Raw genomic sequence first — 14,997 nt, forward strand, 5'->3', positions numbered from 1 at the left:
ATAAATAGCAATTTCTTTTATTACAACATAATTCGTAATTCAAAACTAGAACAACCATCTCTGTTGACTGCTTCTGTGACCCCAGTCTGAAGATCAGATCAAACCCAGACTGTCAACGGCCTCCACAGCCTGCAGGGTTTTTAGTCTTTTACGAAAATCTGTTTCCCCGCCAACGTTGAAGAAAATAGAAGCTGAAATAGAAGCATTGGAATTGACACAGCAGTGATGAGCTATGACCCAGTTGCAAGGGTGATGGTCACTCTGGCCAGAGCAAGAAAGCCAGATGCCTCAGTCACAGCTCAGAGGAACAGCGAGGGGCGCAGGGGAGCCTGAGGGTGAGCATGGGTAACCCTGGGTTAGGCTGGGTTAGCAAGGCCACTCCACTGACAGTGTGTGTTTTCATTACGAAAGCAGCTTTCCAAATACACTGTGGTTGCCCAGAAATCGTTTTACTTTAAATAACATCGTATGGTCCCAGGGACTTAAACGCTCAACAGTTGAACAGGTTGTGTAGCACAGTGGGAGGGTGTATTCCCTTTAGGAGGAAAATTAATAAAGAGATAAAAAATGACTTCAGTGACTTCAAGTCACTCTGTGGCCTGTGCAAAGGATATGGGTGCTTAATGATTCAAAGTAGTATGAATTTAGCAAACGTTTTGGGAAAACCTCATTGCTGGTAAGAGGATAGTAAATTCAGTGTGGCAATATGCATCCTAATTTGTGAAAATATTAATAGTCTAGTCATTCTATTTCTAAAAAAAATGAGTATGGAGTACTAAATACAGGAGAAGATTGTTTTTGATTTTTCATTGACAAGTAGTTACGAAGCGTAGGACCTTGACCTGTTGGGAGGGGGAGGTGACCGGTTACGGTGAGTAGCCCCGGTGCAGGCCCTGGGGAGCGTTTCAGGGTGTGGGTGGTATAGACCTGGGTGTAAAGGTGCTACGGAGACGGATGGGGCACTTAGCACCCGGCTGGTCATTTCAAGGCTACCTGGAGCTAGTCTAGTTTATAAGCTCTTCACACAGTGAGCTGTCTGCTGCTGCTAAGTCGCTTCCGTAGTGTCCGACTCTGTGCGACCCCATCCCTGGGATTCTCCAGGCAAGAACACTGGAGTGGGTTGCCATTTCCTTCTCCAGTGCGTGAAAGTGAAGTCGCTTCAGTCGTATCTGACTCTGTGCGACCCCATGGACTGCAGCCCACCAGGCTCCTCCGTCCATGGGATTTTCCAGGCAAGAGTACTGGAGTGGGGTGCCATTGCCTTCTCCAAGCTGTCTGCTAGTCAAACATTAAGACCTTTGTTGAGGGCCTGAGTATTTAAGTGATACGGCACATGGTTAAAACTGAGGCGCCCCTGTGTTGGCAGAGAAGCCCACAGGGAAGGACACCAGCATATCAATCAAGGTTGTGTTTAGGTGATGGAACTTGGTAAATTCTTTCTCGTTGTACTATTTTTGTATAACTCAAATCCTGATGAAAACGTCCTGCTTTCATAGTCGAGATGCTTATGGAGATGCCCCCACTTGTGCAGAACTCAGGAATTGCTGAAAAGCAGCAGCGACATCTGTATTATGTGCCCATGTCAGTTTGTTTGGAGCGGCTCCTCCAGAGCTCCCGCCTGCTGCCTCCTCGTAGGGGCCGGCCCAGCTCCCTCTGGCTTTGATCACATCCTTTGCTTTGCTCCTCTCTTAGAGACCAGACCCTGTGACGATGAAGAAGCCACAGACCCCCGAAGAACTTGGAGTACCCATTGCCAGGAACGGCTCTGTGTTGGGCCTGAAGTCTCCGAATGGATATGCTCCTGCCAAGCCCCCCCTGGCGTCCCCTTCCCCCAAAGTCTGCAGAACACCCACCCACGCGCCAGCCATTCTGGATGAGCCTGGAAAGAAAGTCAAGAAGCCAGCGTCCCTGCAGCACTTCTCCCCTCCACCCAGTGCCAGCGCACCGGGAGGCAGCAGGAGCGAGGGTCGCAGGCCAGGCTCCTGGGACGGCCGGGCCGCTGTCTCTACCTCACTCCGGGCCCCAGCTGCGGGGACGCCCAATGGGCTTGGGCCCCAGGCGGGCAACGAGGGCCCCACCCCTGAGAGGGGGGGCTCCAGCCCTGAGCACCCCACCAGCAGGCCCCCGCAAGCCCCCCAGAGCGGAGTCACTCCCCTCGGAGATTCTCAGGGAACCTACTCCGTCACTGCCGGCCCCACCAAGGTGCTGCCAGCCCGACAGGATGCCGAGCCGGAGAAGGCCAAGTGCCCCGTCCTGAGCGGCACCAGCCCTGAGCCGGCCAACACCATGTCTCCTCCTCCGGCCAAAAAGCTGGCCCTCTCTGCCAAGAAGGTGGGTGTGTGGGCAGCTCGACCCCGAAGGGTGTTGGTAGGAGCCAGGAAGTGGGGCTGCTTTTAGCTTTGGGGAGGGCGGTGGGACAATGGCTGAGGGCGTCCGCCAGCGTTGGAGGGCTGTCCTGGCCTGTGCGGGGGCAGCAGTAGTGTGATCAGATGAGGCTGGGGGCCGGGCCTCCGCTTCTGTGGACAGACGTCCTAAGGGAGTTCGGGGATGGGCCCTGGCCGGAGCTCAGCACAGGGGACACCAGCTGACCGGCACCTCTGTGTGCAGCCTGACGCGCTGATGTAATTGTCGTACTGAAGTTTCTGTTTAAACTTCCTTCCTTTTTTCCTTTTTGTTTCTAACCAAAAACACTTCTGATTCTTCTTCTATCATGCCCCCCCACCCCTCACGCTCCCTTTTTTGTTCTCCTGTCCTCTCATCCTCCCTTCTGGGCTCTTTTTTCTTTTTCTTTTTTTTTACTTTTATTTTTATTTTCCTCCTCACTCACGGCAACCTTTTTTAGACCACCAAGTTTTTATTTATGTCAATAACTGCAGGCCAGCACCCTGCGGAGGGCAACCGGCAATGACCTCCGTCCACCTGCCCTCTCTCCATCCTCCGACCTCACCTACCCCCGGAAACCCACTCACCCCATCGTCGCCGCCCCCTGGCCTGTCCGTGCAATACGGTAAGCAGGGCAGCTGCTCCTCCCCGTGGTGCCGGCGCAGAGGTCTACCAGTGTCCCCTGTCTCCTCCTGCCCGAGGGGCTTCCGCGGGGCACAGGCAGCTTGGTCTCTGCGGTCCTGGCCTTTTTGACTCTGTCTTCATCTCCCGTCTGTCTGCCACATGCCCTTGGTGATGGGTGTGCTGTGAACTGATGTGGCTGGGGGTCCCCAGCGCCGAGACAGGACCCCAGAGTGGACGGCTGGCGTTGCGGGGGTGGTGGGTGTCTGGACAGACGCCGTGTGAGCTCAGAGTCCTGTATGCAGGTTGTGTCTCCCAGCAACGCTCCAGGGCTTATCTTGGGGCAAGGTGGGGTCTGTTGCCCTGGCCCTCAGGGCACTCCCAGTGGGCTCTGGGGGCTGCTGCAGTGGACGTGGCTCCGTGGGGCTTTTCAGCATCCTGGGGAGATGGCCCTCCAGAGGCGTGGGCTGTCGCCTCCTGGCCCGCTCTGCACCGGAACGCTTGAGTCCCTTCAGGTGTCGAGGGCAGAAGGCCCAGAGTTACTGATAAATGGCTGTCTGAAGAGTGAGAGACTTCTAAGGCCTTTGACAGCTGTGGAGGGAGGGAGGAAAGAAGGAAGACGAGGCAAAGCCACGAGGTGCTTTGGACGGGTTCAGCGTTTACATGGCACCATCATGCCCTCCCTGCCCCCCTCATTCGAGGCCCTGCGCTCGGGGCCCACTGATCCCTTCCCCCAGCCCCCCTCCTCCTACTCTCACTGCTGGCACAGGGGTTTTGGACTTGGAATGTCCTTAAATGTTCACGACATATATTTGGTATTTTTTTCTGTGTTTCTTTGACGTACAACTTTTTTTTAATTTCCAAAGTGCAGAGTAACGTGACCTAGTAATGCAATTTGTGTGACTATCAGAGTTTGTTCTGATTTAGACAGTGATGAGACAGTTCTGTTTAATTAATAACCCTTGGAGGTGGGCATTATTGTCATTCATTCACAGATGAGAAAATTGTGGCTCAGGGTGGAAAATTGACTTTTCCATGGGTGCATGCATAGTTGACAGAAGGGCTTCCCAGATAGCTCAGTGGTGAAGAGTCGGCCTGCCAGTAGGGGACCCGGGTTTGATCCCTGGGTCAGGAAGATCCCCTGAAGAAGGAAGTGGCAGTCCACTCCAGTATGCTGGCCTGGGAAATCCAATGGACAGAGGAACCTGGCGGGCTACAGTCCACGGGGTCGCAGAAGAGTCGGACGTGACTTAGCTACTAAGCACACACACAGACACAGTTAGCGACACACACATTTGACAGAAAGGAGAGCCACGAGTCTCGCCCGTCCGGTCCTGCCCCTTGCTTGTCTTGCTGTATAGCTGGCTGGAAAGTCTGTCTCCCTGATCTTCATAAACCCCAGGTTTCAGAGGAAAATCCTAGGAACGTAATAGCAAAAGTCAGTTAGGCTTGTATCTGCCTTTCTTGTAAGACTCAGCTGCCTGTGCTCAGACACGTGATGCTTGTGGAGGCTGGACGTTTATTGCTGGGTGGAGCTTTCCTCTGAACACATTTGTATTGAAAGGTTAAAACACTGGAGTTTGTAAAAGTACCTTGGACTAACTGGTGACAAGAAACCGAGATATGTAGTGATTTTTATGAACTTTGATCTTGAGGTTTGAATTTGCTTGTTAGCCTGTGTTTTCTAACTTCTCTGAAACATGTACATATCTGAGGTTTACAGGGGAAAATCATTGAAAATCCTTACTTGAGAGGGAGGGGGGCCGAAGGAGGGCAGGGCGGAGAACTCAGCCTGTCCTCACTGCCTGCCTCTCCCTACAGGGCTGTCTCGCCTGCTCCCAGACCCTCCAGCCATCTGAAGCCCCCCTTCGGCCCCTGTCCCCCATCACTGTCCAGCAGCCCCCATCCTCTTGGGACATCAGACCCACAGAGCTGCTCGCCCACCTCTGCACCCCTGCCTCAGGTCAATGGGGCCTTCCGGGCCCCGCTACACCAGCTGCCAGAGGCCAGTGAGCCCCTCCGGAGCCTTGGTAAAAAGAGGAAGAAGACTCGCGTGAAAGTGGGGGGCCGTGTCTCGGAGACCTGCACGGCCGTGGCGGCCCAGCCCGGGAAGAGGAGGAAGAGGAAGAGGAAGCACATGGGGGACGTGGACGCCACCCCCCTGCAGGACGAGCGGACACCAGGGCTGCCCTGGAGCCCTGAACGCAGGAAGGAGGGCCGGGCGGAGCCACCGGCAGACAGATCGGAGGAAGAAGGCAGACAGCAGCCAGGGAGTGGCCAGCGCCTGGAGAACAGCTGGCCAGTGGGATGCATGACCAATGGCCCCCATGTGAGCAGCAGGAAGAGGAGGAGAAAGGGACTAGAGAGCTGTGACGAAGAAGACTGCCTCCCCGGGGACCCACCTTGGCATGGGTGAGAGCGGGGAGCCAGGGGCCCTGTACCTCCACTCACTCACACACAGTCTGCTCCGGGTGGGTGCTGTCTGGAAATACAGGTGCCCGGACCTCTGGGATATGACCATGTTGTCCCGGGGTTTGGTGAGTGGAGGCATGTCCCGGATCTGTCCAGTACCATGTGTGCTGGGAGGTCTCACGTGACCCGGGCAGGGCTGGGCTGGGGTCCTGTTGTCCAGTAGGACTTGCCTCAGTGAGGATTAAAAATGCGCTCATGTGCTCTCCTGGGCTGTGGCCGTGGATCGCTGGCGCGGTCTGTCTTCGTTGGGTTCGGGTGGTGTCTCCCGGGGCTCTTCTGCAGGGCTGGGCACATGCCAGCAGAGTTCTCGAGGTGTCTGGGCTTCGGTTTGCTCGGAGCTGACTGTCCAGTCTGACTTCCCAGGAGCTGCGTGCCCTCGGACGTCGTCCAGCCAGAGACTGTTGCAACGTCACCGAGGAAAAAGAAAAAGAAAAAAAAGAAGCAAGAGCCACGACAAGAAGTAGAAGAGAAGGAGCCCGAGGGCCAGAGGGGCCCCGCTGTCCCTGGGTGCAGCCCCCTGCCAGCTGTGAATGGCCAGGCTCCCAGGGGCCCCACAGGTGTGCATGGGATGAGGAGGGGGCGCTAAGGGTAGGAGCCAGCCTGCCGTGTGTGTCCAGAGGCAGATGCAGTTCACTGGGGAGCCCTCTGCCCTGGTGCGAGCCGTCTGCCCACTGGGCCTCCTCACCTGGCTGATCATTCAGCAGGATCTGCCCCACAGGAGAATGCAGGACACACGTAAATGTCAGCACATTCGTGAGCCCAGCGTTTCTTCTGATTCAGGGCTGTTCCCTTCTGGACCTTCCCACTGGAATGATTCCTGGCCGTCCAGCTTGATGTTGTCCTTTGCCACTTGAACATGGAGCATTGAGTTCAGAAGCTCACTTCCCTCTGCCTCTCTCAGTTGTGAGCCTGTCTGACGATCATGTGGCCTCTTGCATTTGGGGTTCCGTGTGCTGTGGGTCTGCCTAAGCTGAGGCCCCCACCAAGCAGCTCATTCGTGTTTTGTCTTCTGTCTTTCTTTCTGGCTGGTGGGACTCACTGGGCTCTCCTGGTGGAGTGTGTCTGTTACATGAGGGAGGAGAAGGTCCTCAGCTCCTCTGGAAGGGGCCCAGATCTCAGGGCATCAGCTGTTGTGTTAGTTCTTTGGGGGCACAACCACCCTGGGGATTGACCTGGAGTTTGTATCGGACTCCAGAGAAACGCAGCCATGAATGAATGTAGGGTTTTGATAATTACATAGCAAAGTGCTAACTGCTAGGCGAGGAGTGGCTGCAGCAGGCGGCCAGAGCATAATGGGAGAAAAGGCGGCAGAGAGTGGCCGCCACCAGACCACAGCATTGCTTTGTGAGCCCGCTGGCCAGGCTGGGGTGCTGGGGCTGCAGGGAGGCCCAGTGCCGTGCGTGCCCGCTCACAGTCCCAAGGTGGAGACGGGCGTCAGTGGCCGAGAATTGGCTAGAGCTGCAGTCGTCCATGGCTCCACGTTACCACTGGGCCCGAGCTGTGCTGAGGAGCAGCCAGTGGGGCTGGTGGGAACAGGCTGGGGGTGGACAGTGGAGCTCTCCTGCTCAAAGCACTGAGCCTGAAGGACACAAGGTCACTGCCAAGTTGGCAGCCCGGAGAGACGAGGTGAGGCTTGTGTTTAGGACGGCCAGTCCATTCAGGCGGTTGGAGTTGGTTGAGGGTCAGGGTAGAGGCCAGGGCTAGCTCAGATGTCATCTCTAGAGCCATGATGAGGGGCAGTCAGTACTATCTGTGCAGATGTCCTTTCTTGCTGGCCAGGCTCTCTGAGGACAGGTCCGGCAGACGGGAGCTGCCCCACCAAGCTGCGGTGGCGGTGGTGGCGCTGGAGAGAGGCACCTCGTCCCTCCAGTTCCCTCCGCTCCATGTTTCTGCTGGTTCCCTACAGGCGAGGAAGAGAAATCATTAATTCTCTTGCCACAGGCGGGCAGAAAGAGCTTGCTTTTACACATTCTTTCAGTAATTTGTGATTAGTAAGTTTTGCAGTGCTGTTGTAAATAAAAGGTGTGTGGTCATTTTCTTGGTGACTTAAATGTATGTAAACTGTTCCTCTGATTGCAGGGCTGGGACCGGCTCCACTTGCATCCTGGGACAGAGAGAGAGAATCCGATGTGGTCCAAGAATTGCTCAAATATTCATCTGATAAAGCTTATGGGAGAAAAGGTACTGTTTTGAGACCTGACTTCTGTTTTTCTGCTATTGGCTTCTGTAGGAGATAAAGAGGCCTGAAGCAGGCCTGCAATTTTGAGCCTTGTGCACAGAGATTGCTTGGCTCTGAAGACAGGAAAAGAAAGCCATTGCATGCAGGTCAAGAACCCTGCAGTTGGGGTTAGTCTGTGGAAGGATCCAGAACAGCTTCCCCCTGGGCTCTGGGAGCGGGGAGAGGATGAGTGTGTGTCTCGGGGCGGGGATGGCTGTGGCAGGGATGGCTCGTCTGGCTCGCGTGCTGTACATTCTCATTTAGAACATTATTTTTCTAATTTGGACTTGGAGAACACAAGATCTTTGTCTCTCAAATGAGAGCAGGGGTTTATAAAAACTAAACTTTGAGGATCGGTGGTAGAGTTAACAGTGTTTGCTCGTGTGACAGAATCATTGACTGTCCTGCAAACCAGAGACCACCCTGTCCCTCTTCCTTTTCCTTCTGTGTGTCCATTTTCACCAGAAGGTGGCCCTCAAAAACGGTGAATCGTTAGGAGCAAACCAGCCTCGTATGTAAACTTCACCCTTGAAGTAAATCGCCAGGGCAGCTGGGAGCCCACCCAGGTCCTGACGCACGTGTCTGCTTTGCAGTTTTGACGTGGGACGGCGCGGTGTCGGCCGTCAGTCAGGACGCCATTCAGGACAGCAGACTGGCCCGCACGGCCACGGTCATTGACGACTGGGACGAAGAGTTCGACCGAGGGAAGGTGTGACGCGTGGTGGCACCTGGCAGGGGGGACTTGGGTTTTCAGGGCGGTTTGAAGTGGCCGAGGGCGAGGCTGGAGCCTGGCTGCCTGGGAGCACGTGGCCGGGTGCAGGGTTTCCGTCCTGCAGTTGCTCCTGCTCTGCCATCAGTGAAGTTGGGGTCATGAGGACACCTCCCGAGGGCCACGTGGAGGACAAATCTGTTTAGGTCACACGTTGAGACTCGAGCTGGTGTGCAGTAAGCACTCGGAAGGAGCCACCAGGACCTGGGGGAGGCCTTTGTGGGAATTGTGACACTGTGATTCTTGACATAGGAGAAGAAATTGAAAAAATTCAAGAGAGAGAAGAAAAGAAACTTCAACGCCTTCCAAAAACTTCAGAGTAGACGGAATTTTTGGTCTGTGACTCACCCAGCTAAGGCTTCCAGTCTGAGCTATCGCCGCTGAATGTGCTGCTGTCAAGATAGGTCAGTTTGTGTGCATGTGGCGGTGGGGGCGGGGCGGGGTGGGGTGTGTTTACACACGTGTGTGGAGTGTGGTGTGTGTGCTGTGTTTCTGGGCTCCCTCTGAGTCACATGTCGTGGCCTGTGTGGGACGCACACTTCAGGGATGGTGGTGGGACCCTCAGGGTCTCATCTCTCTCCATCAGGAGCCATGTTCTCTGCTCCCACAGCCTCCAGAGGCACGCATCCCTCCCCGCGGATGGTCTGTCTGGACAGAAGAGCCGCTTGCCGTGGACTCGCTGGCCTGTCGGTGGGGGGACGGCCCGCAGAGGCCCTGGGCTTCTGCCCAGGTGAACACGACGTGCACTGTGACAGACCGCGTGGTGACGCACGGAGCAGGGGCAGCACAGCGACGGGGATGCGGGGTGGGGCCGGCGCCCTGTGATGCTGGCCGGCAGCGGCCAGCCTGGAGCCGCAGGGGAGGGCGGGGAGGACGCAGCCGAGCCTTCCAGGGCGCCCTCGAGCTCCGGAGGCAACAGCATGCGGCCGGTTGCCCTTCTCCATGGATCGTGCGGCTCCCACTTCTCCCATGGGGGCTCTGTATGCCTTACCAGTCCGTCCTCGGAAAGTCAGAGCCCCAGGCTGGCCCCACGCTGCAGCCTCTCCCTTCTTTTGGAGTTGGGCGGCAGGGGTGGAGGGCAATGCATCTCTCCATCTCAAGAAACTCCTAGACCTCCTCTGGAGAGCGGACGGCTGAGGTGGGGCGGGCTGGGGGCTGAAGAGATGCGACAGCACATCTGCTGCTCAGGCTGCTGCTGCTCTGAGGTGGCTTTGCTGGGCCTCCCCTCCTGCCCCCAGCCCTTGCAGCTGCAAACCCCGGGGTCCTTACCGAGGTGGTGGTCTTGGGGTAGATTCCTCCTTTTATTTTACTACTTGATATAAAACGTTTATTTTTGACCAGGCCTGTGGCTTCCATTAGCAATATGTCTCCTTTCCCTAATATACAAATACCGGCTTTGTTTGCTCAATTTTGTGAGTGCTTTTGAATTGAAGATGATTGTGTAACTGGAGACGATCACTATCCCTTTTTTTTATCCCGCTCAAGCTGTGCCTGCAAACTTGTAATTTAATAAATACGGGAAATCCTCAGTGAGCTGATACTGTCCAGAAAAAAGACTGGTGTCCCAGTGGTAGAAGGTACAGAAGTTAAGTCTGAAGATTATCTCTCAGCACACGTCCTCTTGGGATCACTTCTGGCGGGCGTGGCTCAATGTCTGGCCTGGTCCTGCGCTCCAGGGGAGCTCCTCGGCCTGAGCCCCAGTGCACACATCCAGCCCCTGCTTTCCTCCTCACTGAGCTTTGCCCTTCGTTCTGTCCTTTGTTCTGGGACCTGGGGGATCCAGGTGGTATCGAAAAAGCGTTAAACATTTTTTATACGGGGAGATAAATTAATTTTTTCATGTGGGTTGTTGTTTTTGTTTTTCCTGGTTTTGTATTTCTGTCTTAAAAGGTGGGGAGGATAATACCCCATGGCCTGAGCTGGGGCTGCTCTGGCGCCAGCAGATGGGAACCAAGCTTTGCTTGGACTGGCCAGGGAGCCTTTTTCTGGAGGCCTGACTCCTGCATGTCAGCCACGCCTGCTCAGAACTGAGGGGCCCGCCCCAGTGCCCTCTGACTGTCATTTGTCATGTCAGGAGGGAAGGCAGGTGCCTCCATGGGCAGGGTTTTCTTCTCCCCATCTCAAGATGTCAGCATTCATTCCTGTGTGAACTGTTTCCCCGACCACGTTCTTGTCCTGTTTTGTTAGTTGAAAAAAGAAAAATTCTGTTATCTGCTCGCACAAAATTTATCTCCTTTTTTTTCTCTCCCTCTTCTCCAAATCAGTCTCTTCCTCTCTCCACTATATAATTACAATGCCTTTTTCTGAGGAAAACATCACCCGTTTTCTCCCAGGCAGTGATGAGCACTGGCCTGACTCCACAGCGTTTATCACTGTTAGCTAGGCGAGTCCTCCCCTTTCAAGGAGAAGCATCAGCCAAACTGAGAGGGAAAGGAGCGGCCCAGAATGCGAGCCCAGATCCTGGGTGCGTACACATCAAGGTGAAGAACTGAAGCTTTTAGGGTGACACTTGCTGACTGAGAATGTGGGTTTAATTTAACTTTATGTTTGTGAAGGGGGCGCCTCTCCTGGTGGTCCCAGGCCTCTCCCTGCCTCTCCGCTAGGGGCCCTGGTTATACTGAGGCCCCACGTGTGCGATGAGCCCGCAGCTCATGGCCAGGGACCGAGGGGGCCACAGATGTTGCCAAGATCTCAGTGCAATAAAATAACGAGTTTTTGTGGGACCTGCCTCTGTCTTTTCCCTTTGGCTTTTTTGGTTTCCTCCCACCCATACTTCAGTCTGCTGGCCCCGTTCACATGTGAGGTCAGCCTTGGGTGCTTTCTGTCACCTGTCCGTGAGTGGGAACCAGGCACTTCGGGCAGTCTGTGCAGGAAAGCTTAGAGCACATTCCTATTTAATTAGGAATAAAGAGGTTTATCTGAATGTCTTAATGTTATACATACACTTATCCGAATTTAAGAAGGCAAGAATCCTTTGAAGTGGCCCCCTGAGCTTTGTGGATGATTTTCAATGAGCATCAGATTGAAACACGGAAACAGTATCATTCCACTGAGGTCTGTTTGAAAATTTTTGTAACCGAATGTTTGGATTTCTGCAGGTAAAGATGAGGGAGACATCATAGGTTTTACCAAACTGAGTTTTTCTGACAGCTGTCAAGGGTAACGCAGGCCTCCAGTTTGGGGACACTGCCCCCGCTCCCAGCCTGGCCTGGGTACAATGATGTAGTCAGGTCACCTTCAGCCCTGGACGTGCCCAGCTGCTGCCTCAGCCACGTGCTGGAGGCCCTGGTAAGGAAGGCTTGGTTCCTGCATGCACTGGAATTCAGTGGCCCACATGGACATTGCTGGTCTGGTCAGGCTGGGCCTAACAAGAGCAGGAAGATCATGTCTGGCTGATTGGACGTGTCCTGGAAGTTGGTGCATGGCCCGGAGGGGCCTAGGACCCTGTAGAGCCCCCTGTGATTGGGAGGTTACAGGTGGCAAGGGCAGCACCAGTGAGTGGGTGATAGTCCAGGGTAGGGGCAGGTTTCCGGTGGGTGGGTTTTGGTAGCCAAGCCCCACAGCTCCTCACCCCTTCCTTTCCTTCAGGGATGCCCTCAGACACAGGACTCGACCCTGGTCACTGGGGGGGTATGGCCAGATGGCTCAAAATGACAGCAAAGGAAGAGGTGAAGCGAGGCATCAACCGGACCCAAACCAGAGGGGGTGGTCGGCAGGTGGGCGAGAGTTTGGGGGGACAGATTACAGCTCACAGGCCTGTCTGACCAGCCGAGCTTTTGTCCAAAGGCTGCACATCACGGGCTGGGCGGCAGCTGGAGTTGATCCACCACAAATCTGGGCATGGGTCATACAAGCAAGACTATAGCTCTGTCCATATTGTGGTTCTGCGTGCATGGAAGACAAACACAGCCAAGTTTCCCCCGTCAGCCTGTGGTCTCAAGCTCAGAGCTGCTGTCTCCAGTGAGAACCAGGAGGAGGCCCAGCTCTACCAGATGTGGCCTCAGAGACGAGGGGACGCTGTGAACGGATCCTTGGCTGGTGAGCAGGCTCCGGCCAGCCAGGCTTCCTTGACTGACATGGTCAGGTGACAAAGCGGAAGCCCAGGCTATTTGTCATTTGATAACTTCAGCAGGAACTTCGTCCCTCCAGCCTTAGTGTGTCTTTCAGGCTCTGGTGAGTGCCTGTGGTATTTTCAGCAAGAGAATACGAGGTCTGATTCACTCTTTACACACCCGAGCCAGACGACAGTGTGTGTGCCGGCCAGGGGGTGGGGGTGTAGAAGATGGGCGAGAATGACCAGTCCAACAGGCTGGCCAAGAAGTGCTCCTGTCTGGAACTGTGACATGGCAGTAACTAAACAGGTGGGGCCACCTGGGCACTTGGAATCGAGAGCAGAGGTAACAAATGTGGAAAGTTCAGGGCCAGGGGAAGACCACTGGCTTGGGAAGTCGAGTGGTAGGGCACCGTCGTACCAGAGAGGCAGGTGGGTGACAGGTTCCGGGGCCATGATACAGACAAGCCTGCAGTGTTAGCATGCTATCAGAACAGGAAATGGGGAGAACCACAGGTATGAGAAGGATGTGACCCAATTAAGAAAAAAGCGCAGTTATCTGAACACCTGGGGAACTAGGCAGGCATCCATTAGAAGTGCGGCCTAACCTCGGGAGTCAGGAGTGAGCAGTGAAAGGCTGGCCAGTGTGATGGGGTGGGGAAGGCCTGGGTGTGAATCCTGCCCAGTCTTGGTAGCATGGACAGCCTCGGTATAGACAGGACCTGGGTGAAACGAGGTTCTGGGAGAAACGAGGTTCTGGGAATCCTCTCCCCCCACCGGGGGGCAGCCTGAGGATGTGTCACGTGACACCTGGTGGGAGCTCAGCAACGTGATTCCTTCTTGGCCTTTGGGACCTTGTGGCTAGTCACCTGCACCGGCTCCTTCCCTTGAACCCACAATCACACGTGTTTGATTCCTGGGTTGGGAAGATCCCCTGGAGAAGGGCATGGCAACCCACTCCAGTATTCCTGCCTGGAGAATCCCATGGACAGAGGAGCCTGGCAGGCTACAGTCCACAGGGTCGCAAAGAGATGGACATGACTGAAGCAACTTAGCAGGCACACACAGGCCTGGAGGGGCCCCTGCTGCACACACCCTGCTTGGTCCAGTCCCAGCCACGTGCTGCTCCTTCCTTCCCCACTCCCTCAGGACCAACTGCTTCTGTTGGGGAGGACCATCCGGCTGCAGAAGCTGGTAGCCATGCTCCGTTAGGCTCTGTCTTTAGACAGCCCCGCTCTCCCATCCCTTCTGCAGTTACCGCATATTTGTCCCCTCCCAACTGCCTGTGTGCCTCTTTTGCAAATGATTTTCATCCCACTCCAAAGTAAAACAGCGAAACACGAGGAACCCAAAACTGAAACCAGCTGCTTTCCCTCCCCTTGTGATCTATTCCCCTTCTAACATAGTGGTTCCAACACTCACGGAGCAGCAAAATCACCTGGGAGAATTATTTAATACTAATTTAATTGACAATGAATGTGCCAGAAAGGAGACTCTTGAGGGTGAGGCTTGGGCATTGGCATTTGAACCCTTCCTGAGTGATCCTACTGGGCAGCCAGTGTTGAGAGCCGCTGTGCCAGTCCCAGGTTTGAGGGTCAGAATCACCAGGGGGGTGTGAAAACACAGGTTGCTGGGCCTCAGCCCCTGACATTCTGTTCAGCAGGTCTGGGCTGAGGTCTGATAATTTGCGATTATAACATGTTCCTGAAAAGTCAAAGTATTTGTCGCTCAGTTGTATCTGACTCCTAGTCCATCAGGCTCCTCTGTCCATGGGATTTTCCTGGCAAGAATACTGGAGTGGGTTGCCATTCCCTTCTCCAGGAGATCTTCCCAACCCAGGGATCAAACCCAGGTCTCCTGCATCAACAGGCAGATTCTTTACCATCTGAGCCACCAGGGAAGCCCCTAGGGATGCTTACCCACTGCTGGGTGGGGACCACACTCACAGTTCTGATCTAACAGTTCTGACATGGAATGGTCAGTAGGACCCTCTGTGGGACCTCAGTGTGCTCTCCAGACCAATCTCTTCCACCCCTGGGGACCTCACCTTCTAGCTGCCTCTTGTGTCTTGCTCTTCCCCCTTCCTTCTCTCATGAACATGTTCAAGTGTCTGCCATCCTAAAGAAGACCCCTTGTTTCCATGTCCCTTCCCAGCCACCCTCTCCCTCAACTTAGCTTTGATTTGCCTTCTGCTTCATTCTCCTCTTAGTCTGCCTTCTGCCCGCGTCACTCCACTCAAGTGATCCAATTCCCAAATTTGATGAACGTTTGCCACGACTTCTTTTCAGGATTTGACACTGTTCATCCCCCTCTCCCTGAAGAGCTCTTCTTTTTCTGTCCTTTAAATGTTAAATCTGTTGGATCTGATGAGCCCTGGATACTTAGATGGAGCCAGGATCAATCCACTCCAATCAATATACCCCGTTGTCTAATCAATGTATCCAGAGGATGCTCATGGGTATCCTACTGGCAAATTTGTGGCCC

At 54.7% G+C, this 14,997-nt stretch overlaps 1 protein-coding gene across 2 annotated transcripts in view; it reads left to right on the plus strand.

The window, feature by feature from the left end:
• Positions 1 to 11,185, plus strand: part of USP36 (ubiquitin specific peptidase 36) — a 32,530-nt gene extending 21,345 nt beyond the window's left edge. For both annotated transcript variants that reach the window (XM_027518289.1, XM_027518290.1), the window contains exons 14-21: positions 1,693 to 2,331; positions 2,877 to 3,007; positions 4,825 to 5,415; positions 5,839 to 6,032; positions 7,555 to 7,656; positions 8,287 to 8,402; positions 8,715 to 8,866; positions 9,073 to 11,185. In XM_027518289.1, coding sequence (XP_027374090.1) covers positions 1,693 to 2,331; positions 2,877 to 3,007; positions 4,825 to 5,415; positions 5,839 to 6,032; positions 7,555 to 7,656; positions 8,287 to 8,402; positions 8,715 to 8,846 — 1,905 coding nt within the window. In that variant the 3' untranslated portion in view covers positions 8,847 to 8,866; positions 9,073 to 11,185. The remainder of the gene's footprint in view (positions 1 to 1,692; positions 2,332 to 2,876; positions 3,008 to 4,824; positions 5,416 to 5,838; positions 6,033 to 7,554; positions 7,657 to 8,286; positions 8,403 to 8,714; positions 8,867 to 9,072) is intronic.
• Positions 11,186 to 14,997: the final 3,812 nt, after the last annotated feature.

Source organism: Bos indicus x Bos taurus, chromosome 19 (assembly GCF_003369695.1).
Source record: "Bos indicus x Bos taurus breed Angus x Brahman F1 hybrid chromosome 19, Bos_hybrid_MaternalHap_v2.0, whole genome shotgun sequence".
NCBI classification, from domain to species: Eukaryota; Metazoa; Chordata; class Mammalia; order Artiodactyla; family Bovidae; genus Bos; species Bos indicus x Bos taurus.